Source organism: Cetorhinus maximus, chromosome 33 (genome assembly GCF_964194155.1).
Source record: "Cetorhinus maximus chromosome 33, sCetMax3.hap1.1, whole genome shotgun sequence".
NCBI lineage: Eukaryota > Metazoa > Chordata > Chondrichthyes > Lamniformes > Cetorhinidae > Cetorhinus > Cetorhinus maximus.
Window position 1 is genome coordinate 7,306,166 of NC_135911.1, and position 24,896 is coordinate 7,331,061.

General features: G+C 41.5%; 1 protein-coding gene and 2 long non-coding RNA genes across 5 annotated transcripts in view; 1 reads left to right on the forward strand and 2 right to left on the reverse strand.

The window, feature by feature from the left end:
- Window positions 1–2,927, reverse strand: part of LOC144671643 (cell adhesion molecule CEACAM5-like) — an 86,415-nt gene extending 83,488 nt beyond the window's left edge. For all 3 annotated transcript variants that reach the window (XM_078533649.1, XM_078533648.1, XM_078533647.1), the window contains exons 1-2: window positions 2,769–2,927; window positions 2,287–2,604 (exon numbers count right to left, since the gene is read on the reverse strand). In XM_078533649.1, the coding sequence (XP_078389775.1) occupies window positions 2,287–2,604; window positions 2,769–2,820 (370 nt within the window). In that variant the 5' untranslated portion in view covers window positions 2,821–2,927. The remainder of the gene's footprint in view (window positions 1–2,286; window positions 2,605–2,768) is intronic.
- Window positions 1,822–24,592, forward strand: LOC144671647 (uncharacterized). The gene is made up of 3 exons (XR_013573980.1): window positions 1,822–1,896; window positions 18,219–18,400; window positions 24,402–24,592. It is a non-coding gene; the product is annotated as an uncharacterized LOC144671647 (long non-coding RNA).
- On the reverse strand, window positions 11,051–18,131 carry LOC144671648 (uncharacterized). Its single transcript, XR_013573981.1, has 4 exons — window positions 18,096–18,131; window positions 17,586–17,800; window positions 14,097–14,221; window positions 11,051–11,823 (listed from the first exon to the last, which is right to left on the reverse strand). It is a non-coding gene; the product is annotated as an uncharacterized LOC144671648 (long non-coding RNA).
- Window positions 24,593–24,896: the final 304 nt, after the last annotated feature.

Below are 24,896 nucleotides of genomic sequence, written 5' to 3' on the forward strand. Positions count from 1 at the left end.
CTATAAGCGACTTATATTCATATGCAGGGACCTGTTCTCTGCAAACAAAAGCAATGCGTTCAAACCTTCTACCTTTTTCAGTTATCCAGGAGCCTGTGGAGCCTATAGTTTCTCATTCCTTTGTCTACGGCAATGCCTCGGCCAGAGTCAATTTACCAACTGATCAGCACTCTTCTCCTGTTGTTGTGATTATTTGAAATTTGGCATTTCAGCAACATATCTCTCTTTTCAGCAATATTCAATTTCTGTACTACCAAGTTAGTGTCACTCCCTTGACTTTTCTCTTATACATATTTCCTTTTCACATAATAATCTAATTCCTTCTTGAATGCCTTGATTGAACCTGCCTTGAACCATGCTCTCAAGCAGTGCATTCCAGACCATAACCACTCCTGCATAAAAAAAGCTTTTCCTTGTGTCACCATTGCTTCTTTTGCCAATTGCCTTAAATCTGTGTCCTCTGGTTCTCAATACTTCCACCAATGGGGACAGTTTCTCCCTATCTGTGCAGGTACTCATGATTCTGAATACCTCTATGACCTTCTCAACCTTCTCTTCAAGGAGAACAGTCCCTACGTCTCCAGTCTACATAATTGAAGTTCCTCATCGCTGGAGCGATTCTTGTGAATCTTTTCTGCACTCTCTCATGCTTTTACAGCCTTCCTAAAGTGTGATGCCCAGAACAGGATGCAATGCTCCAGTTGAGGTCAAACCAATGGTTTATGTGCTAAACCTAGACATCAACTAAATAGCACGCATATTTCACCTAAACAACCTTCCCTCAGCAAGCGATAACAGAAACTATTTTCAAATTAACGTAACCTAGTTATTAAACATTTTAATATAGATCATTTTTTTTAAAATCTGAAACTGGACACATCTTGCTGGCTGTCACAACTGTTGTTTTTTCACTCTGCTATTAATTTCTTCAGAACTATCTGCAACAAACCTTGTGCACATGTCAGGTTTATTTGTTTCTGTTAGTAACCTCTGACAGAAAGTTAACTTTATTTGTGGACTGAAAGGAAAAGACATGGGAAAATGTCAGAAATATTAACAAAGTTTCCTTCATGTAGCACCAGCCTGATGTGAAACAGTAATTTAATTTTACTTATGTGAAATTGCAAGACAGGAAATGTCAAGAAATCATTAATTTCCCACTCGGAACACAATCACCGAAATGCCCCGAGAATATTCTGGATACTGCAGCAGTTGGGTGAAGTAAAAACAGGAAATGCTGGAAAAACTCCGCAGGTCTGATAGCATCTGTGGAGTGAGAAACAGATGCTGCCAAACCTTCTGAGTTTTTCCAGCATTTTCTGCTTTTATTTTAGATTTCCAGCATCCGTAGTACTTTGCTTTTATCATACCAGCTGGGTGAAGTTACTTTCAAGCTTCCACTTACGTCCGAACACGATCAGTATAATCGATTAGTGACTGGAACTTGGCAGTAACACTGGATTGATGTGAGTAGGGGTGCCTGTGTATTCGGGATTCTGCGAGCAATGTGATGGACACCCCGAACAGTTGCAATCGCTGAAGACTCACTCCTACCGGGGGGGGGTGGGTGGGGCGTTGTTTTGGGCGAATGGACATCTGAGCCAGCCGAAAAGATTACAGATAGGTCAGCATTAAATAGTTAAGGGCGTAATTCACTTGCATTTAAAAATCTGCTATATTTGGCGCTGTTTCATTTGGTTCTGCCCAGGTTACGCTGATATCCATGCGGAAATGCCACACCTAAATTAGGGTACGTTTATTCAATAACTGGGGCATGAGTGTGAGATTTCTTCATTTTCTAACAATGGTGCAGTTATAATGAAATTTAGCCTGACCAGAGTTAATGGAATAAGAAGCCTGAGGGGAGAGGTTCCCTGGACTTGGTTCTGTGATCAGGTGGGCCCTAACTCTAGATTTACACGATACAACTCTAGTGCATTGACTAAACATGCAGAGCCATAAAGCAGCTTTAGCAAAAGGGATATTTCATCGCAATCCCATTGAGACACTAATACTTTCTGATCTAACCCTCCGCGTGATTTTATGCAGGTAGCCAGTACTGTTAGACTCCGAAAGCTGATAGCGGAATTTCATTCTAACCTGATAATTATTTGCAGTTCATGAATTTCCCATATCAGTTTATTCAGGGCATATTGTAACGTTTTGTATGATTTATGCTGTAAGGTTTAGAGTGTTTTTATATATGTTAAATTATCACACGAATAGAATGACAATATTGCAGTAATTCTTGAACGAACAATGCTTCAATATAAACGCATCACTTACCCAGGACGTGCAGAGCGATGGTTTTTGTTGCTGTACTGCCATTAACTGGATTCATGCTAACAGTGTAATCTCCACTGTCCGAAGCTGTCACTGACTTCAGCAGGAGTGATCCGTTAGCGGGGAAGATCTCAGCCCGTGTTTTGTACTCAGTATTGAAACCAACAGTTGTCCCGATCCACTGACCGACAGTTTTCCCTCTGAAATCCCAGTTTCCAGAATTTACCGCGGCTGACGGCTTCACTGGAAACAATGCGTTTCCTCCGACGGTCACATTAATCCGACTGTTTTCTGTCAGGATAGTGAAACCCTGGGGCTCAGCTAAAGAAAGAAAATCAGCATTAAGGGCGAAGCAACGAAAAACTCGACACAACATCGACTTTTATAAAGAGATAATAACAGCATTTCCTGATTTTCTCTGACAATCTCTTGCTGTCCTGTTTCTCCAGTTACTAAAAGAAATGACATGAGAAAGTGATCCTCACCCACAGATATCAATAAGCAAACAGCGACCGCGGTAAGTGTCAGTCTCCCCATCCTGAGGTAACCGCGCCACTCCCTGTTACACTCGGCGACTGATCCGCTCTTCCTGGTGCACAGAGCAGATCAACCCAATCATTTACTGAAGCGGCAATGCTGATTGGACCGAATGGTGACCACCTGACTGGAAACGTTCTTTCATTGAGAGTTCAATCTAAACCTATACCCATATTTATAGATGCAGACAGGTGTTCGGTATATTTGGAGCATACTTATTTTACTTTCAAATTCTGTAATTATTTATACTTGTAAAAGCTTGTCCGAACGAACACAAAACACACAATTCAATTGTTCACAGAAAATGCTGGAAAAACTCTAGTAGCATCTGTGGAGAGTGAAACAGAGTTAACGTTTTGAGTCCTTCTTCTTCGGAACTCTGCTTTCTGTTTTTGTTTCAAATTTCCAGCGTCCGCAGTATTTTGCTTTTATCAATTGTTCGCAGTCCGCGCCCCAGATTCTTATATGGAGCAAATTTAAGAACATGGGTAACTCCTTTTAGACAGCGACGATTAGAGCCCGAGATTATTAAAGTAAGTTAGAATATTTGATCCACATTTTCACCATAGTAAAATTAGATATGCTATGGGCCATTTTTAGGTAACCTTTTTGAATTATATCGCACCTCACCCTCCTCAAAATAAACTGCGCAAGTAATTCCAATAGTTTACCGAACTGCTAAACCTGCATCGGTGTTGCTGCACTCTAGTGTGGAGATCATGCCCTCTGGTCAGGAACTGAGGAAAGTGATACAGGTACCTACTTCTGATTAACTGTGGACAGTTGACTATGAAAAGCTTTGGGTTAGGTCTTTTACAATTGAAATATGAACGCAGCTTTTCAGATTTATGTTTCATATCTGTGGTTACTTCCTGTGCATCACCATGTCTAAAACCATATAAAAGGACTCTAGAGATATGAAACAAAAACAGAAAATGCTGTATAAATTCAGCAAGTCAGGCAGCATCTGTATAGCGAGCAGATACGCCAGGTTTGATGCGAGGACTCTCCCTCAGAATAATGGGGGATGGACAGTAAATACTAGCCTTGCTGGCGACGTCCTCATCCAGAGGATAAAAACTGTAAAATGAGCGAGATTTGAAAAGAAGCAAAACAAAGGGAGAAAGTACACACACATGCAAACATGCTACATACAAAAACATTTGCAGACACTCCCGAAGAAATCGGATAACCTGTAAAGTTTTGAATTAGAGAATAGGAGATAGTTAACTGGCAGAAATTCACATTAGAACAATCCACAGGAGAGCAATAGGAGACCTAATTGGAGAAACTCTTAGTATTTTGAGACACAGAGGAAAATGTAAGTAGCTGATGAAATAGAGATGGCAGATGGAAACAGAAGGATGGTAAAGTGGAGCAGGCTCCAGTCCAGAAAAATAAAAAAATCAGATGGGCACCAAGGGGACAGGTCATCCTGTCAGCATAGTGAAAATAGCATTTCAACACCAAGGGTACAGCCTGTCTCATTCCCCGCTTCGAAAGAATCAAGATACCTTGGTGATACCCCGGTTCACTGTTCCACTGTGCCTACCAGTTTTACACTGTCACCTTCCCATATAAGCACAAGAGATGCTAACTTTCCCATTCACCTCCTCCTGCGCCTTGCTTGTCCAGGGGCTTCAAATACTACTTCTGGGTGACACAGCAATTTATACGTACTTTCTCCAATATATTGCATCAAAATAAAAGCAAAAAAGCTGTGGATGCTGGATTTCTGAATTAGAAATAGAAAATTCTGATCAAGCAGCATCTATGGAGAGATGTTTAAAATATGGCTCTAACATAGGATTACAGTCCTCCTCCTTCAGGTACCATGCCCTAAGAGGGGATTGGCAACCATGGACTTCAACTGGATTGGTTTATGATTATGCTTGGTAAATTACTGCAGTGGTTTGCCATTGCTTTCTGTAGTATGGCTGACCAGGAAATTCTCCCACTCTTACCACCTGCCAACAGGTGTATTGAAAGCATTTACAGGCTGATAATCAAACTGTTAAGCCATGTTATGAATACACCTTCTGTGACCATCAAGTCCTGAAGTAGGAATTCTTCCATCTTTTCTCATCTAAATCTACCATTGTAACCATCTATTGTCTTCTCCCTCAAAAGCTAGTCTGGCTTCCCCTTAAATGCATTTGTAATATTTGCTTCACTCACTCCCTGTGGTAGCAATTTCCACATTCTCACCACACTTGGGGTAAAGACATTTTTGAATACCCTACTGCAAATCATGGTGACTATTTTATATTGATGACTTCTGTTATGCTTTTTTCCAAGAAGAGGAAACATTCTCTGAATCCACTCTATAAAATCTTTCTGAATTTTAGAGATTTCTATTAGGTCACCTCTCACACTTCCTTTTCAAAAGACAAGAGATACAGCCTGTCAATCCATTCCTGATATGTATACTAATGCATTTCTGGTACCATGCTTGTAAATCTTCTCTACAGCCTTTACGTCCTTTCTTTTTAAAAAAAAATTGTTCATGGGATGGGCCAGCATTTATTGCCCATCTCTAATTACCCTTGTTTAGAGAGCATTTGAGAGTCAACCACATTACTGTGGGTCTGGAGTCACATGTAGGCCAGACCAGGTAAGGATGGCAGATTTCCTTCCCTAAAGGATGTTAGTGAACTAGTTGAGTTTTTATGACAATGGTTTCATGGTCATCATCAGACTTTTTATAATTCCTGATTTTTATTGAATTCAAATTCCACCATCTGCTGTGGTGGGATTCAAACCCAGATCTCCAGAGCATTACCCTGGGTCTTTGGGTTGCTAGTCCAGTGACAATACCACTATACCACCACCCTCTCAGTCCACCTCCCCTTTGTCTAATGTTTCTGTAGTGTAGTGGTTATCATGTTTGCCTCACATGTGAACAGTCCCTAGTTCAAAACTGGGGAGAAACATTATCCAATGCTTGCTAATTTAAAGTGAAGAAAATTTGTGTAATTCATGTTTGTTGTTGAATGTTACCTTTCTATAATGATGACCAAAACTGCACAAAGTAAGATTCAATACAGATGAAAGCAAACTACTGTGGATGCTGCAAATCTGAAATAAAAACAGAAAATGCTGGGAAAATCTCAGCAGGTCTGGGAGCATCCGTGGAGAGAGAAACAGAGTTAGTGTTTCATATGGACAAGATTCAATGCATATTTGGCATAACTTCCCTACTTTTCAATTCCATTCCTCTAGAAATAAAATCTGATGCTCACTTTACTTTTTTATGGCTTTGTTAACCTGCAGCACAGCTTTTAGTGATTGATGTATTTGCATTCTGAGATCCCTTTGTTCTTCTACCCCACCAAAACTTGCACCTTTCAAGTAATGTGGTCTCCCTGTTCTTCCTATCAAAACGCAATAGATCACAATTATCTGTGTTGAACTTCATTTTTGTCTGAGAGTACTGAGTCTTTGAAACTCCCTTCCTCAAAAGGCAGCGGAAGCAGTGTTTTTGAATATTTTAAGGCACAGGCAAATAGATTATTGATAACCAAGGGGGGTGAAAGGTTATTTGGGGTAAGTGAGAGGTTACAGTCAGATCAGCCATGATCTTATTGAATGGTGGAGCAGGCTCAAGGGGCCTAGTGGTCTATCCTACTCTTAATACGTATGTTTGTATGTTAATTTGCTAAGTATTTGCCCATTCTGCAAGTTTACTAGTGTTTTCCTGTAATTTGTTACAACCCTCCTCAATCTTGACTATACCCCCTGCCACCCCCACAATTTGAAGTCATTCATCTTTGTGTTTTCAATTCCAAACCCAGAAATTGTTAACGTAAATCATGAACAGCAGTAGTCCCAGCACTGATCCTTATGGAACACCTTCTGCTCTGAATGACCACCCTTTATTCCCACTCTGTTTTCTGTCTGGAAACCAGTTAACAATCCATTCTGCCACGTGTCCCCTGACTCCACATTCTTTAACTTCATTCTTTAGTGTATTAAAAACACTTTGAAAATGCAGATAAATTATATTGACTCTATTACCATTGTTTACTTTCTCTGTCACTTTCTCAAAAAATTCAATGAGGTTGATCAAGCAGAATTTCCCTTTAGATACCCTTGGCTATTCATTATTACATTCATCATTTCTAGATGCTCTTGTATTCTCACCATTAGCAAGATTTCTCTTATTTTTCCTACTACTGATATTAAGTTGATTAAAAGACACTTTAGTAGCCTCATTGTTTATACTTAAGTTCCCCTTTCCACACCCACACTGTTCTACCAGTTTTGACATTCTATGCTGCCTTAGGGGAGGTGATGGCATAGTTGTATAGTTGCTGGACTAGTAATCCAGAGAACCAGCATAATGCACTGGGGACCCAGGTTTGAATCTGCCACGGCAGATGGTGGAATTTGAATTCAATAAAAATCTGGAATTAAAATTCTAATGATGACCATTGTAAAAACCCATCTGGTTCACTAATGCCCTTTAGGGAAGGAAATCTGTCATCCTTATCAGGTCTGGCCTACATGTGACTCCAGACCCAGACACACAGCAATGTGGTTGACTCTTAAATGACCTCTGAACAAGGTCAATTAGGGATGGGCAATAAATGCTGGCCTAGCCAGTGACACCCACATCCCATGAATGAATAAAAAAAAGGAATGAAGCACAGTGCAAGCCCGATGAATAACATTTTATCTTACCCTTCACATTTTGCTGTTTGCGTAAATTATAACTTTAATAACTTCAGACTTCAATCTTAGCTCCTACTTTTTCTTTGTCAGGCTGTACTCAGTGTGTGATTGTCGGTGGATTTTAATGGGGAGGTGGGGACAGACGAGTGATGAAATGGGGATTCTGCATCAGAACACCATGCTGCCAGTGTGGTCAGAATTCTTGGTTTTGACTTGCTTTCTTTCTTCTCTCAAATACATGGGCCACTGGAACCTATACTGCCATGCCATTCTTCTGTATTTTTATATGCCTTACTTCCTCTTTGATTGATCTTATCTCATGCCAGTATCACTTTTTCTATTTAACCATTTCTCATTTGCCAATTAAACACTACAAAGGCCATTTTATTTGTTCTAATATGTTTGGTTTCCTCTCCTTTTTGTCATTGATTTAAAATTCTCACCCTTGTTTTCAAATCTCTACATAGCCTCCTTATCTCTGTAATCTCCAGCCTCACAATACTCTGAGATAGCTGCACTCCTCTAATTCTGGCCTCTTATGTATCCCTAACTTTAATTTCTCCACCCATTGGTGGCCCTACCTTCAGTTGTTTAGACCCCAGGGAATTACCCTCCCTACATCTCTTTGCCTCTCTATGTCACTTTTCTCCTTTAAGACACTCTTCAAGACCTACCCCTTTGACAAGACCTTTGATCATTTGATCTAATATCCCCTTAAGTGGTGTTATACTGTTTTATAATGCCCCTGTGAAGTACCTTAGGACTTTTCATTACATTAAAGGCACTATATAAATATAAGTTATTTTTGTTGATTTATTGTAATATCTTCCAGTTTTAAACAAAGTGTTCACAACTGAATCATGAACTTGTCTGTTCTCTCCACAGATTTACATGTAAAACCATTCTGTGTAGATATTGCACTTTTTGTAATTGTACTCAAAACTTCAATACAATAACTTACTCAACAAATCCAAAGTATAGTAATTTAGGTTGACACAATTAAGTTGATTGTGAATGTAGTCGATCAGCTGCTCTCATTTCAACTATAGAATTAAATAAACTTCATGCTCAGAATGGCATCCTAACCTCTCTAATGTCAAATCAAACTAACTTAACCATTCAGAGTTTCAGTGATATTTGGAATAGTGAAAGACTGGAAGTATTATAAATTTTGTTATCCACTGGCAAGAACCTCGAATGGTGTTTTTCCAAGCAGTACTGTGCTTTAGTTAGAAATGCAACAGCGCAGAACACAGGCGGAATAGTGTTACTACAAGATAACAATATGGAAGTAGCTTCAGCTTTGAACAATTCCAAAATTTAAGTTGGTAAACAAAGTGCCAGAAAATCATACATTTAAGATTCATAATAAATTAGAGCAGTAATCCTATAACAGTTGAATAATTGCAATAATTATGTAATTTAATGGGGGTTCACTGGTAAATGTTTGAAAAAAGAATCCTGAAGATTTGAAATAATGAAAAAAACTTGCTTTTATGTAGTACCTATCACAATTTCAGGATGTCTCAAAGCCTTTACAGTAAATCATGTACTTTTGAAGCATAGTCACTGTTGTAGTGTAAGAAATGTGGAACCTAATTTGTGCACAGCAATGAGTCGAATGACCAGATATGGTTTGTAGGTATGATGGATGAAGGATGAATATTGGCTATAAAACCAAGGAGAACTCCCCAGCTCTTCTTTGCAATAGTGCTATCAGATCCTTTGCTTTTGCCCGAGAAGGCAAATTTTATCATCTAACCTGAAAGCCATGCAGGAGTCCTTCAGTGCTGTACTGGAATGTCAGCCTAGACTTTTTGATCAAGTCTCTTGAATGGGACTTGAACCCAAAGTTCTGTCTCAAGCAAGACAGCGACCAGGTAGAATGCAAATATATTTTGACTTTGTCACATGGGATTTCAGGTTGAACTTTCCAAAACTCTGGTGGCTATACCGCGCCAATAAATCATACTACTTTAATAAAGCGGGACCAAAACCATATTAACCTCTACAACACAGTACAAAACATGAAATATGCAATTGTATGAAATAATTGGGTGAAATCATGTGCCTTCCATCTTGAGATGGGAATTATACTTTAGCCTAGACTCAGGCTCCCATCCTTAAGAGTGGAAACCTGATTGGAGGAATTCAAATATGGAGTCCCAGGAATATGGGTACAGATTTGGGAAGCGACAACACATTCAAGGGCTTTGGAGAGGAATGGGAGATTGGGTGATAGTTTGCAAGGATGAAGGATCAAGGGCTTTCTTTTCAGAAGGGTGATGATAGCAGATTTAAAGAACAGAGGGACAGAACCTGAGGAGAAAGAACTGTTAACAATGTCAACTATCTTGGAGTCAAGGCGGGATGTTTGGTGGTCAGTAAGTTCAGTGGGAACAGGGTGAAGAGAACAGGAGCTGGGTCTCACCGTCAAGATGAACTCAGAGAGGGCATTAGGGGAGATAGGGGTGAAACTAGAGAAAGATGGAGAAGTTCAGGGACAGGGCAGGAGGGAGCTTTAGAGGAAGTTCAACCCCCTAGGTTGCTTTGTTATCTGGTGACAACCATTATACCAAGTTCAAGTGTTAGAATATTTGCTTTCAAAATATTAAATCCTCATGAAGAGCTACATTGCTCCTGGTGTACAGTCTATAGGCTTGGTAGGGAAACAAAGATCATTAACCTTTTCTTACAAAATTGATTTTTTTCCAATCCCTCTAAATAACGCTGTAAGTTAGCTTAAGGAAATAATTAAGTCCCTCCTCCATCCCCACTCCCTTTCCGTTTCTTCCTCCTCCTTTTTGTTTTTTCCAACAATTTATATAGATCTTTCTTTTCCCACCTATTTCCATTATTTTTAATGTATTCCACCGATCATTTATCTATACCTCTTATGCCCTTTTAGTCTTATTTCACCCCACCCCCACTCGAGCTATCTGTACCTTACTTGTCCTGCTATCCATTCTTAATTAGCACATTCTTTTAGATAATATCACCACCTTCAACACCTCTTTGTTCTTTTGTCTGTGACATCTTTTGGTTATCTCCTCCTATCACTGCTTGCTTGTCCCAACAACCACCCCCCCTCTTCTCTCTCTCTCCCCCGCCCCCCCACCCCACCCTTAAACCAGCTTATATTTCACCCCACTCCTATTTTTACTTAGTTCTGTTGAAGGGTCATGAGGACTCGAAACGTCAACTGTACACTTCTCCGCCAATGCTGCCAGACCTGCTGAGTTTTTCCAGGTATTTTTTATTTTTTGTTTTGGATTTCCAGCATCTGCAGTTTTTTGTTTTTAACATATCTTCCATCTTGAGGGTCTAGTGACTGTTCATCAATTGGACTGAATAACCCATAATGCTAGACATATAAATATGCTAGTATTGAAACATAAGCTTCATTGCACAGATTGGTTTCGTGGGAATAGTGAAATATCCTAACATCTCAAATGTGGAATGCTTCGGACAAAGACATTTCTCAATTTTGGGACAATGTTAGTGTGTGAGCTAGATATAAATATGTATCTGAGACATAAAACAGTGACAAAACATTAAAAAGCAGTAATACAAGGTTTTATTCATCCAGCACAGTGATTAAACATATAAAGCGGTAACATGTTATAAAGCAGTTGATGGGTGGAGGGGCGGGGGGAGTATGCAATGACTTTTTTTTATTCATCCAAGGGATGTGTGCTTTGCTGGCTAAGCCAGCGTTTATTGCCCAGCCATAATTGCCCTGGAGAAGGTGATGGTGAGCTGCCTTCTTGAACCGCTGCCATCCCTGTGGTGTAGGTTCACCCACAGTGCTGTTAGGAAGGGAGTTCCAGGATTTTGACAAAGTGACAGTGAAGGAACGGTGATATATTTCTAAGTCAGGATGGTGTGTGGCTTGGAGGAGAACTTCCAAGTGGTGGTGTTCCCATCTATCTGCTGCCCTTGTCCTTCTAGATGGCAGTGGTCGTGGGTCTGGAAGCTGCTGTCTAAGAAGCCTTGGTGAGCTCCTGCAGTGCATCTTGTAGATGGTACACACTGTTGCTACTGTGCATCAGTGGTGGAGGGAGTGAATGTTTGTGGATGGGGTGTCAATCAAGTGGGCTGCTTTGTCCTGGATGGTGTCAAGCTTCTTGAGTGTTGTTGGAGCTGCACTCATCTAGGCAAGTGGAGAGTATTCCAGCACAGATCTGACTTGTGCCTTGTAGACTGTGGACAGGCTTTGGGGAATCAGGAGGTGAGTTACTTGCCGCAGGATTCCTAGCCTCTGACCAGCTCTTGTTGCCAAAGCATTTATGTGGTTAGTCCAGTTCAGTTTCTGGTCAATGGTAACCTCTAGTTGTAGCACAGAAACACATGAAACAGAATTACCATATCAACAGGCCCAACTCCTACCTTTTATCCTCTGCCATACATTTTATATCATTCATCTTTCCTCCGGATTGCCTTTACACTGTGGTTCTGAAACTGTGATGGTCTTGCAGAGATAATTTTTGGGGTCAGGGAAATTTAATTTAATTTCCTGTTGTTTGACAAAATCACTATTGAAGCAAATTGCTAAATTTTCCTGAATGTTTTTAAAAGCAGATTTAAAATTTAAAATTTATCTCCAACATCAATGCCTGTCCAATTATTTCCTTTTAGCTATTTTTTAAAAATTCATGTTATTTTCATGCTTATGTATTATACTGAGCTTGTGCAGTACAAGCATGTTTATACTATAATGAGGGCTTTACAGATCTTGGAATGTGACAAATCTAACTGCCACAATCTGGTAGCTTGCGCACAGGTTCAATGAGCTGGAAAATGCATTTTTCACCATTAAGGCTAACCATTGACTGCACTTCTTTTAATGATTCAAAATATTATTGCATTTCTTACTGTAAGCCCATCTGAAATGCATGATAAGCAAGGCATCTGCTCCCTCTGGCCTCATTCAGGTGCATGGGATTCTAAAATGTCTTATTGTGACCACTGAAAGGCAATATTGTGGTGGGATCGCCTCAATTGGCCAGTCTTGGAGTTGCAAGTGTGCTCAAAGGAAATTCCAGGTGTTTCCTGATTTTGGAGGTCTGGTATTTGAGAAGTAGGAGCTGGGCCTGTGAGTCATTCCTTCATTGTCACTGGGTCAAAATCCTGGAAGTCCCTCCCTAACAGCACTGTGGGTGTACCTATACCTCAGGGAATGCAACAGTTCAAGAACGGAGCTCATCACCACCTTCCCAAGGGCAATTAGGGATGGGCAATAAACACTGGCCTAGCCAATGAAGCCCATATCCCAAAAATCAATAAGGAAGCTATTATTTAAATGATAAACAAAATATGCTCCCTGCTTCTAATATTTCTCACCTGAACATTGCACCCTGGAGAAGCAACACAATGGGAGACCTTGTTAAATAATGCAAATTAAGGTCAAAACTCCTGTTTATTGTACTGATAGTTCCTTTCCTTTCAGATTTTGCCAACCCACCAGGAATTAACCACTCACTTAAACTTTGAGGAAATGTTTTTATTCTCTCTCTGAGGAGTGTTCACTGTGGGTATGCACTTGGAAACATTGAGTTGTGCTCGTTACTGGTGACAAGATAGGAGATCTGCAGGAAAAATGGCAAAGGTTGCAAGTACATGGCAGGTCTGTCAGTGTCGGAAAATAATCATAGAACAATACAGCACAGAAGGAGGTCATTTGGCCTTACTCTTTGAAAGAGCTATCAAATTTGTTTCACTAACCTACATTTCATCTATTGTCCTGCAATTCTTTACCATTTCAGATATTATCTAATTCCCTGTTAAAAGTTACCATTGCATTTGCTTCCACCCTCTTTTCAGGAAGTGCATTCCAGAATGTAAAAGAAGGGATATGCATTAAGAATACCAGCTGCCACATAGAACACATTTTGTCCCTTATTTCTAGGAGAGCCTGCGGGAGACTGAGCTTGGGAGTCTCCTCTGCCTCTTTGTTTTTTTTTGTGTGAGCATCAGCACTGTGGCTGTTGGCCACCAGGGCGAAGGTTGAGTGATTTGAGCAGGACTGCAAGTCTGTGAGTTGATTAGCTGAGAGAAGATAACGTTGTGACTCCACATGATAACTTGTAAATTTTGGTTGCTTTAAACCCCTATCCCACCCCTGCTCTTATGTAACCAGAAACCTTCCCTCTAATCATTCCGATTACTTTAAACATATGCTCCCAGGTTATTCATCTCTCTGCGAAGGGGAATAGTTCCTTCCTATCCACACTATCTAGGCCCTCATCATTTTATAGACTTCAATTAAATCTTCCCTCAGCCTCCTCTGTTCCACGGAAAATAACCCCAGCCTATCCAATCTTTCCTCTTGGTTAAAATTCTCCAGTCCTGGAAACAACTTCTGTAAATTTCCTCTGTACCCTCTCTGCTGCAATCACTTCCTCCCTGTAATGTGGTGACCAGACTGTACTCCAGCTGTAGCCTAAAGAGTGTTTTTTTTTCAGTGCTAACATAACATATATTCTGCACCTCAGTTAATAAAGGAAAATATCTTGTATGCTTTCTTAACCACCTTATCTACCTGTCCTGCTACCTTCAGGATTCTGTGGACATGCATATGTAAAACTCCCAGAATTGACAACTTACCAGCTGAGTTGTATTCAGCCCTGTGGGACTGGATCGGCCCAGACCTGCTAGAAGTGTATGAGAGTATGCTTCTGGCCGGCAGCATGTCAGAATCCATGAGGAGAGGCATCAACACCCTCACCTACAAGCAGAAGGGGGAAAGGGAGGAAATTAGAAATTGGCGACCCATTTCACTGTTGAATGTGAACTATAAAATTCTGTCCAAGGTCATCACCAATTGGTTCAAGTCTGTTCTGGAGTTGGTGATCCACCCTGACCAGGCTTACGCTGTACCCGGCAGTAAAATCTCTGACAGCTTCACGCTACTCATTGGTTGGAGTCATACCTAGCACAAAGGAATATGGTTGTGGTTGTTAGAGGTCAGTCACCTCAGCTCCAGGACCTCACTGCAGGAGTTCCTCAGGGTAGTGTCCTCAGCCCAACCGTCTTCAGCTGCTTCATCAATGACCCTCTTTCCATCATAAGGTCAGAAGTGGGAATGTTCGCTGATGATTGTGCAATGTTCAGCACCATTCATGACTCCTCAGATATTGAAGCAGTCCATGTCCAAATGCAGCAAGACCTGGACAATATCCAGGCTTGGGCTGACAAGTGGCAAGTAACATTCGCGCCACACAAGTGTCAGACAATGACGATCTCTAACAAGAGAAAATCCAACCATCGCCCCATGATGTTCAGTGGCATTACCATCACTGAATCCCCCACTATTAACATCCTGGGGGTTACCATTGAGCAGAAACTGAACTGGACTAGCCATATAAATACTACGGCTACAAGAGCAGGTCAGAGACTAGGAATCGTGTGATGAGGAACTCACCTCCTGACTCCCCAAACCCTGTCCACCATCTACAAGGCACAAGTCAGGAGTGTGCTGAAATACTCCCCACTTGCCTGGATGAGTGCAGCTCCCACAACACTCAAGAAGCTTGACACCATCCAGGACAAAGCAGCCCACTTGATTTGCACCACATCCACAAAAATTCACTCCCTCCACCATCGGCACACAGTGGCAACAGTGTGTATCATCTACAAGATGCACTGCAGAAACTCACCAAGTCACCTCCAACAACACCTTCCAAACCCAGGACCACTACCATCTAGAAGGACAAGGGCAGCAGGTAGATGGGAACACCACCACCCAGAAGTTACCCTCCAAATCACTCACCACCCAGACTTGGAAATATATCACTGTTCCGTCACTGTTGCTGGGTCAACATCCTGGAACTCCCTTCCTAATGACACAGTAGGTGTACCTACACCACATGCAGCAGTTCAAGAAGGCAGTTCACCACCACCTTCTCAGGGGCAACTAGGGATGGGCAATAAATGCTGGCCCAGCCAGCGAACCCCACGTCCCATGAATGAATAAAAAAAAATGGTGGTATTTAAAATCGTAAAGAAAGTTAGAAAAGATAAATCATTTCTTATAACTGAAGGTTGGATAACCATAGGGCACTGGAATCTAAGAAAACATGAGGAAAACCTTTTTACACAATGAATGGTTAGGATTTGGAATGCAACGCCTGTTAAGGGTCAACAAGAGGATGAGAATTTTAAAGTCAAGATGTTTGTGGACCATGAGCCAATGTTAAGCTGATTTGCTATGAATTAAGATATGTGTGCCAGAATCTTGGATGAGCTCAAGTTCACTGAGAGTAGGAGAAGATGGGAGCCATCTAGGAATTCATATGAATGGTGGAGATTGGCACTAAAAACTGAATGTAATGTCATGCATATTGATAAACATTACCAACATTGAAAAAGCCCACAGTTTTAACATTTACTTATTCATTCTTGGGATGCAGGTAAGGCCAGCATTTATTGCCTAACCCTAATTGTTCATAGGAAGGTGGTAATGAGCTGTCTTCTTGAACTGTTGCACCCTATGTGGTGAAGGTTCTCCTGCACTGCTGCTAAGGAGAAAATTCCAGGATTCTGACTCAGAGATGATGAAAGAACTGCAGAATATTCTCAGGGCAGAGTGGTATGTGAGTTGGATCAAATTTACAGTTGGTGTGTCTGCTGCCTTGGTCCGTACTTCCCAAACTAATTTCTAATGTGACCCCATTGCAACAAAGTTAAAACAGCCATAAAGCTACATAGTAACATTCAGTGAATAATTATAAAGGTTCACTTATTATAGATCAACATTTAAATATGAAAATCTGTGTTATAAAATACTTTGTAAAAATGTTATTATGACATGTATTTATGTGAGTTTCAGACAAGCTCTCCATATTCTCTGGTGACAGAAGACTCAGTGAAGACCCTCTCATCCTGCTTCCTGTCTTAGCACTGACCACACATTACCCCTGTTGCACATTGCCGTTATTAAGAAGGCGGTGGCACATTTGCTCTGTTGGACATTTCCCCCTACAAAGATGGTGACTGTTAACCCGACTCTGTCCCAAGAAGAAGCTCCACATCTGCCACCCCGCTCGGTGCAAATGTAGGACCGGTGGCTTCTCATTCTGGAGTTGCAGCATTTACAAGATATTTATGAAACCTTACCGCCCGCTCACTGGGTCACAAGAAAGATCATGCCCCTTGCTCCCCTCTGCTACACCTCAGAGATAGATCAAGAGACAATCAGGGAAAGGACAGGACTGGATGCTGTCTGGCCTTGGTGCCAGTGTGGGGCACAATCTCAGAGGAGGGGACCTTGTGGCCCCTACCTACTTTTTCTGCGATTCCAAGGGGTTTACAATGCACAGTTTGGGAAGCGCTGTTCTAGGTAGTAGAGATTGTCAGACTTGGGAATTGCAGTCGAAGAAACATCAGCAATTACTGTAGTGTATCTTGTACCACAGTTATTGTGTACCAGTGGTAGAGGTAATAAATGATAAGTTGGTGCATAGGGTGCTGATCAATTGGGCTGATTTTGTATGGGATGCTGTCGAGCTTCTTAACTGTTGTTACAGGTGCACCCATCTGGGATTGCGAGAAGCATCCCATCAGTCTACTGCCTTGTAGATGGTGGAAGGTCATTGGGAGTCAGGAGGTCAGTCGTTCAGTACAAAATACTGATTCTTGTAGCCACAGTATTTATGTAGCTGGTCCACTTAAATTTGTGGTCAATTATGGTCCATTCAAGATGTTGATGGAGGATTTGACACTGCATGTCAAGAGTGGTGTTTGCACTGTCTTTTGATGGACATGGTCATTGCGTGACAGAAATGTTATTTGCCATCTGGATGCTGCCCAAGTCTTGCTGTAATCAGGCATGGCAGCCTTATTAACTGAAAAGTTGCCAATGGTACTGAACGCTGTGCAGTCATCAGGAAACATACCCACTTCTGACCTTATGTTGGAGGGAAGGTCATTGATGAAGTAGCTGAAGATGATCCCTCGCATTCAGTCGAATCATCCTTGCCACTTTAGTAAATGATATAACTGATGTCTTCTGTACAGCAGGAAGAAAGGGTCAGTCAACGAATTTTACCAGGACTGGCATGATTCTCTCAGGATGTGAAACTGGCACTTACCAAGGAAGCTGTTTGCTTATTGATATCTGTGAGTGAGGATCAATTTCTCGTATCACTTCTTTTAGTGATTGGAGAAACAGGACAGTGAGGGAATGTCAGAGAAAAAGTCAGATTTAGATGCATGGGATGCTGCTATCGTAATGTAGAAAAGTATATGTTGTGTCGAGTTTGACTGTTCTGCTTACTCCTTTGTTGATGTGATTTTCTTTCCTCAGCTGAGCTCTAGGATTTTACCATCCTGAAAGAAAACAGTCAGATATATGTGATCATCAGAGACAACACAATTTTTCAGTGCAGCTATTAGATAAGGCTAATGGAAACTGGGAATTTGGGGAGACAAGTATCGATCAGTGGATCAGCACAGCTGTTGCTAAAACTAATGCATACAGAACACAGGCTGCACTCTTCGTCCCTAATAGATCACTCCTGCTGAGAAACTAAACTACATGCAAGCAGTTGTAAGCATGAGAGAGCCGACATTTTAAAGCACTGAATAAAACTCTTACATACCTAGAACCTGGAGTGTATCATCTCTCTGCATACCCCTGAGGCATAAAACACAACTGGAAAAAAAGATAACGAAGAGAAGTTTAAATTTACTGGCTCCTGCACCTTTCCCTTCTTTGCCGACAGATCCGCCCAGACCTTGAGATTGATTGATTTCAGGGTTCAAAACCTACTTGCTCACTTCAGGGATGGACAGCCTGGATGTAGCAATGATCTGCAATAAAGCAAAGAACACTGTCTTGGAGCAAAAGGCAAGCTAATATTCAAGCAGCTCATAGATGGCACATCTATGTTTGGTACGGTGGTAAGTGCTCTCAAAAAATATTTCAGGCCAAAGAAAAGTAGATCAGTTACATTAAACTTGTATCAAACTTTAGTTAGACTACACATAGAGTACTGCAATTCTGGATGCCATATTATAAATAAAGGATATAGAGGCACTGGAGAAAGTACAGAGAAGGTTTACAGGGATTATATGAGAAATATGTGGATATACATATCAGGAAAGGATTGACAGGTTGGGTCTTTTTCTTCTTGGAAAGAGAAAGCTAAGGGGAGAGGTATTTAAAATTATGAAAGGTTTTGATGGAATGGATACAGAGAGAATGTTTCCTCTCGTGCAGAAGAGCAAAAGCTTGAGAGTATTGATTATAGGTTTGTCACAGGAAATCCAATGGGGAATTCAGAAGAAACTTCTTTACCCAGAGTGGTGGAATGTGGAATTTGGCACGACAGGGAGTGGTTGAAGCGAATAGTGTAGATGCCTTTAAGGTGAAGCTAGAAAAGCAAATGAGAATGAAGGAAATAAATTGCTATAATGGCAGATTTAAATGAGGAAAGATGGGAGGAGGCTAGAGTAGAGCATAAACACCATCATGAACTGGACTGAATGTCCCGTTTCAGTGCTCTAAATCTTGTCTATCCTGTATTCTATATAGTGCTGATACAAAAATGTGGTTGGGGACTCAGCTCAAATATGACACCAACATTGCAAACAGTCCAGCTCAGGGAGAAGGATGGAGCAATTGAGTACGGAACAAAGTTTGTGGTTGATATCAAGGCCTCAGTTTTCCTAATATTTAATTGGCAAAAATTTTCGTTCATCCAGTGTTGGATATCAAGTAAACAGCCTGACAACTTAAAAACATTGGGGGTCAAGAGATAGCATACATGTGAAATGTGCTATGTTTTTGGAAAATGTCATTGAGGGGCAGCATTCAGATGAGAAATAGGAAGGGGTCAAAGATTGGTTTCTGGGGACACCAGAGGTTATGGTGCAGAATGAGGAGGAGATACCTATGCAGATGATTCTCTGGCTACAATTAGATAGATAAAATGAAACAAGGAAAATGCAGTCCTACCTAGTTGGAGGACAGTTAAGAGGTACTGGATGAGGATGGCATGGGAAATTGTGTTGAAGTCTGCAGATGGTCAAGAAAGATGAGGAAGGATAGTTTGCGTTTGTCACTGTCATAGAACATGATATTTGTGACTTTGATTTGAACTGCTTTTGGACTGCAGAAAGACAGGAAACTTAACTGGAGGGCTTCAAGTGTGGAATTCCAAGAAAAATGGACTTGGATTTGAGAGGAGACAACATGTCTCAAGCACTTTGGAGATGAAAGGGAGTTTGGAGCTGGGATGGGGGAATGAAGGGTTCTTTTTAGGAGGACATTAAATGAGGAAAGAAAACCTTTAACAATTTCAAGACAAGGAATTGGAGTTGAGTTGAGGGCCGGGGATCAGAACAGAGGAGAGGACAGGGGATCGGAGTGTGTGAGGGCGGGGCAGGGGGACGGGGAGTGTGGACAGAAGGGGTCCAGGAGTGTGGATGGAAGGGGTCCGGGAGTGTGGAGGAAGGGATTGAGTGGGAGTGAGGACGGGGAATCTTGCAGATTTGTTAGATGGACTATAATGTGGTATAATGGGAAGTTATTCACTTTGACCAGAAGAATAGAAAGGCAGAATAGGCTGAAGTGTTAGAGAGAGACTGCAGGATGGTGCAGTACAGACGGATCTAAGTGTCCTTGAACATGAATCACAAAAAGTTAGCATGCAGGTGCAGCAAATGATTAGAAAGGCAAATGGAATGTTGCAAGGGGGATGAAGTACAAAAGCAGGAAGTAGCTACAACTGTACAGGGCATTGGTGAGACCTCATCTGGAGTACTGTATACAGTTTTGGACACTTACTTAAGAAGCGATATACTTACATCGGAAGAAGCTCAGAGAAGGTTCACTAGGCTGATTCCTTGGATGAAGGAGTTGTCTTCTGAAGAAAGATTGAGCAGGTTGGACCTATACTCATTAGAGTTTAGAAGATTGATGGGTGATCTTATTGAAACGTAAGATTCTGAGGGAGCTTCACAGGGTGGATGCTGAGAGGATGTTTCCTGTTGTGGAAAATCTAGAACTAGAGGGTACAGTTTCAGAATAAGGGGTCTCCCATTTAAGATGGAGCTGTGGATGAATTTCTTCTCTCAAAGGATCGCTAATCTTTGGAATTCTCTTCCCCAGAAAGCAGTGGAGGCTGGGTCATTGAATATATTCAAGACAGATTTTTGATCTACAAGGGAGTCAGGATTTTAAAAAAATTCTTTCAAGAGATGTGGACGTCACTGGCAAGGCCAGCATTTGTTGCCCATCCCTAATTACCCTTAAGAAGGTGATGGTGAGTCACCTTCTTGAACTTCTGCAGTCCATGTGGTGCAGGTACACCCACGGCATTGTTAGGGAGTTCCAGGATTTTGATCCCATGACAGTGAAGGCATTCTTATATAGTTCCAAGTCAGGATGGTGTGTGGCTTGGAGGGGAAACTGCAGGAGGTGGAGTTCCCATGCATCTACTGCATGTTTCCTTCTAGGAGGTAGAGGTTGTGTTTGGAAGGTCTAAGGAGCCTTGGTGAGTTGCTGTTGGGCATCTTGTAGATAGTACACACTGCTGTCACTGTGTGTCGGTGGTGGAGGGAGTGAATGTTTAAGGCAGTGGATGAGCTGTTGATCAAGTGGGCTGCTTTGTCCTGATGGTGCTTGAGTGTTGTTGGATGAGCTGCCCTCATCCAGGCAAGTGAACAGTATTCCATCGCACTCTTGACTTGTGTCTTGTAGATGGTAGACAGGCTTTAGGGAGTCAAGAGGCGAGTTAATCACCACAGAATTGCCAGCCTCTGACCTGCTCTTGTAGTCACTGTATTTATATGGTTGGCCCAGTTCAGTTTTTGGTTAATGGTAACCCCCAGGATGTTGATAGTGGGTGATGGGGGTGCAGGATTCAGTGATGCCATTGAATGTCAAGGGGAGATGGTTGTAGGAGATGGTCATTGCCTGGCACTTGTGTGGCATGAATGTTACTTGTCACTTATCAGCCCAAGCATGGATATTGTGCAGGTCTTCCTGCATATAGGAGTAATATACAAGGATGCAATTGCCCTCAGTGGCAGCTTTGCAAATCATTTATGCCTAACTCACCTCCACACTGTCCTTCCATTACTAACCCATTCTCCTTCTCATTAGCCCTTGCCCCATCACCTGCTCAGTACTACCACTATGTCTACTACTTGTGTTTTAAATGTGGCATCCTCCACCTCCATGTCCTACTTTCATTCACCTGACTTTCATATATCCATTCACTCCCCAGCTCTCACTTGCTTCCTCAAAAGTGGGTGGGGTGAGTCCAGAGCTTCTCACTTTCAACCTGTTTCCCTCCTTAATACCTGCTACCATCCCTTCCTATCTGTATCATCACAGAGGTTTTTTTTTGCTATCCCAATTAAACATTAAAAAGCTATCAAATTAGAATCAGGCAAAGCATTCTGTTTTTCTCTCAGTCTGTTTCTCCCTCTTTATATCAAAGTTCGAAGCAATTAACATGTTAGCTTTTCAGCTAACGGGCACAAATCTCATTACTTTCTGGCTTCAAAATTATTGCTTTTTTAAATAGTTGAAAAAAAAGTGTTCTTTCAAGCATGAATTATCTATGTAAAGCAGTTTCTCTGCTGGAACACAATGCAAGAGATCCACAGTTATTAAATCAGTATTCATTTTTTCCCTGTGACATCCAGGCATGGACACAGAGAACATCTATTTATTAAGAACATCTTTGATTTTTAAAAATGTCTGGGCAAACTTTCTAAGCTATGTCTTGCAGCGTTTCCTTCAAACAAGCTGAACACTAACTTTTAGAAGCTTAATAAACAGATGCCATCAATTTAGCTGATTGAATGATGTAGATCTATACTAGAAAATCAGGTATTAGAGCATGTACAATCCAAATTCATCTGCCAAGGTCACAGTTTTGGAGATAAATATAAACTGAAAAGTTAACTCTGTCCCTGTTGTATTTTCCTGAGATCCTCTGACTTCAGATTTTGCCATCCACCAAGACCATAAGGCATAGGAGCAGAAGTAGGCCATTTGGCCCATCGAGTCTGCTCCGCCATTCAATGAGATCATGGCTGATCTGATAATCCTCAACTCCACTTTCCTGCCTTTTCCCCAAAACCCTTGATTTCCTTACTGATTAAAAATCTGTCTATCGCAGACTTAACAACCCAGCCTCTACAGCCCTCTGTGGTAAAGAATTCCATGGATTGACTACACTCTGAGAGAAGTAATTCCTCCTCCTCTCTGTTTTAAATGGGCGCCCCCTTACTCTGAGATTATGCCTTCTGGTGCTCGACTCTCCCACAAGGGGAAACAATCTCTCAGCATCTACCCTGTCAAGTCCCCTAAGAATCTTATATGTTTCAATAAGGTTGCCTCTCATTCTTTTAAGCTCCAATGAGTACAGGCCCAACCTACTCAAGCTCTCCTCATAAGAAAATCCCTCCATCCCTGGGATCAACCGAGTGAACCTTTTCTGGACTGCCTCCAATGCCAGTTTATCTTTCCTTAGATAAGGGGACCAAAACTGTTCACAGTATTCTAGTTGTGGTCTAACTAGTGCCTTGTATAGTTTTAGCAAGGCTTTCACTGTCTGAAAATAATTATAAAGGCACAAAGCACAGAATGTGATCATTTGGCTAAGTCTTTGGAAGACTATCCGATTAGTATTTCATTGCAACCCTGGATTTTTTTCATGTTCAATTATTGATTCAATTCCTTTTTGAAAGTTACTATTAGAGCATGTACAATCCAAATTCAGCTGCCAATCTGTTCCCACCCTTTTTCAGCCACTACATTCCAGATGACAAAAGGAGGAACAATGTCTTTGTTTATGAGCAAAGAGTTGCACACTTGATATGAACCTACCTCCTGCAGATTTTCCACAATTTCTAATATATAACAATTCATAATCTGTGGAATGACTTTCCAGTCAGGAGAAGAGCGCCTGGTCCAAGCAGCATTGACACATTAGCAAACTGATCTGTTCTGTACACCAGAAAGAGCGGATCAGTCACCAGCGCGATTCTCTCAGGATGATGGAGACTGACACCACGGTCCATTCATCCAGAATTAGCCATAGTCTACGAGGGGTCATAGACATCTCTCTCTGTCACTGCAATTCTGTGTGTCACTGTCATTCCTCCCTCTGTCCAGCTTGTGTTGCCCACCCATCCAGTCCTAGCCTGCCTCTGACCTGGGCTGTCATTTCCTGATGTTTCACCTTCTCTTGTTCCCAGCACCAGATTCCCACTCTGTCTTTTCCATTGGTGATACTTTCCCAATTTCTGTTAACGCTGCAATTTCATTGACTCTTCACTCTGTCCAGCTGATCCTAAGAGACCCTTCACTAGAGCTCCATTTCAAAAGCTGTAATCTTCTTCTCATCGGCCTCATTGAGTGTCCAGCTCTTGCACTTATACGGCACAATGCTCCACACCAGGGATTTTGCAAGGTGCTTTCTCAAGTGCAAGCCGATGTTGGATACCTTGCATATTTCATTCAGCTGACGAGTTATAGAATGCGCAGTTGCTAGTCTTGCAGTGATTTCAATGCTGCTATCCCCATTTGTTATCACTTTCGATCCCAGAAATTGAAATTGATCTTCATTTGCAATGATTGCCAACCGAAATGCCACTGCGCAAATTGTCATCGAATATATCTGGTTATTCAGACTTGACTTTCTCATCTCTTCAGCCAGAACTTACCATGGCAGTTGTTTGTTTATTGATAACTGAGGGCAAGGAGCATTTACCTGTATCATTGCTTTCAATGATGAGAGAAACAAGGCAGCACGTGATTATCATAAAAAAGTTAGATTAAGACCCACAAAGGATGAGGTTATCACTTTATAAAAGTATATATTGTGACGAATTTGATCATTTCTTTTTACTTTTTCCTTAATGTTGATTTTATTTTCTCAGCCGAGCTTTGGGGTTTTATCACCTTGACAGAAAACAGTCAAATGAATGTATCTGTTTTTCAGTCAAATCGACAGCAAAAATGAAGAATGGGGCTGGGACTTCACAGAATCACAGTAGTTCAACGGCACAGAAGGAGGTCATTCGGTCCATCGTGTCTGCACCAGCTCTCCAAATGAGCATTATGACTTAGTGCCATTGCCCTGCCTTTTCCCCTGCACATTGTTTCTATTCAAATAATCATCTAATGCCCGCTTGAATGCCTCAAATGAACCCGCCTCCACCACACTTTCAGGCAGTGCATTTCACACCTGAATCACTCGTTGTGTGAAAAAGTTTTTTCCTCGCGTCACACTTGCTCCTTTTGCAAATCACTTTCAATCTGTGCCCTCTCGTTCTTGATCCTTTTACGAGCAGGAGCAGCTTCTCCCTATCTACTCTATCAAGCCCCCTCATGATTTTGAACATCTGTATCAAATCTCCTCTTAGCCTTCTTCTCTCCA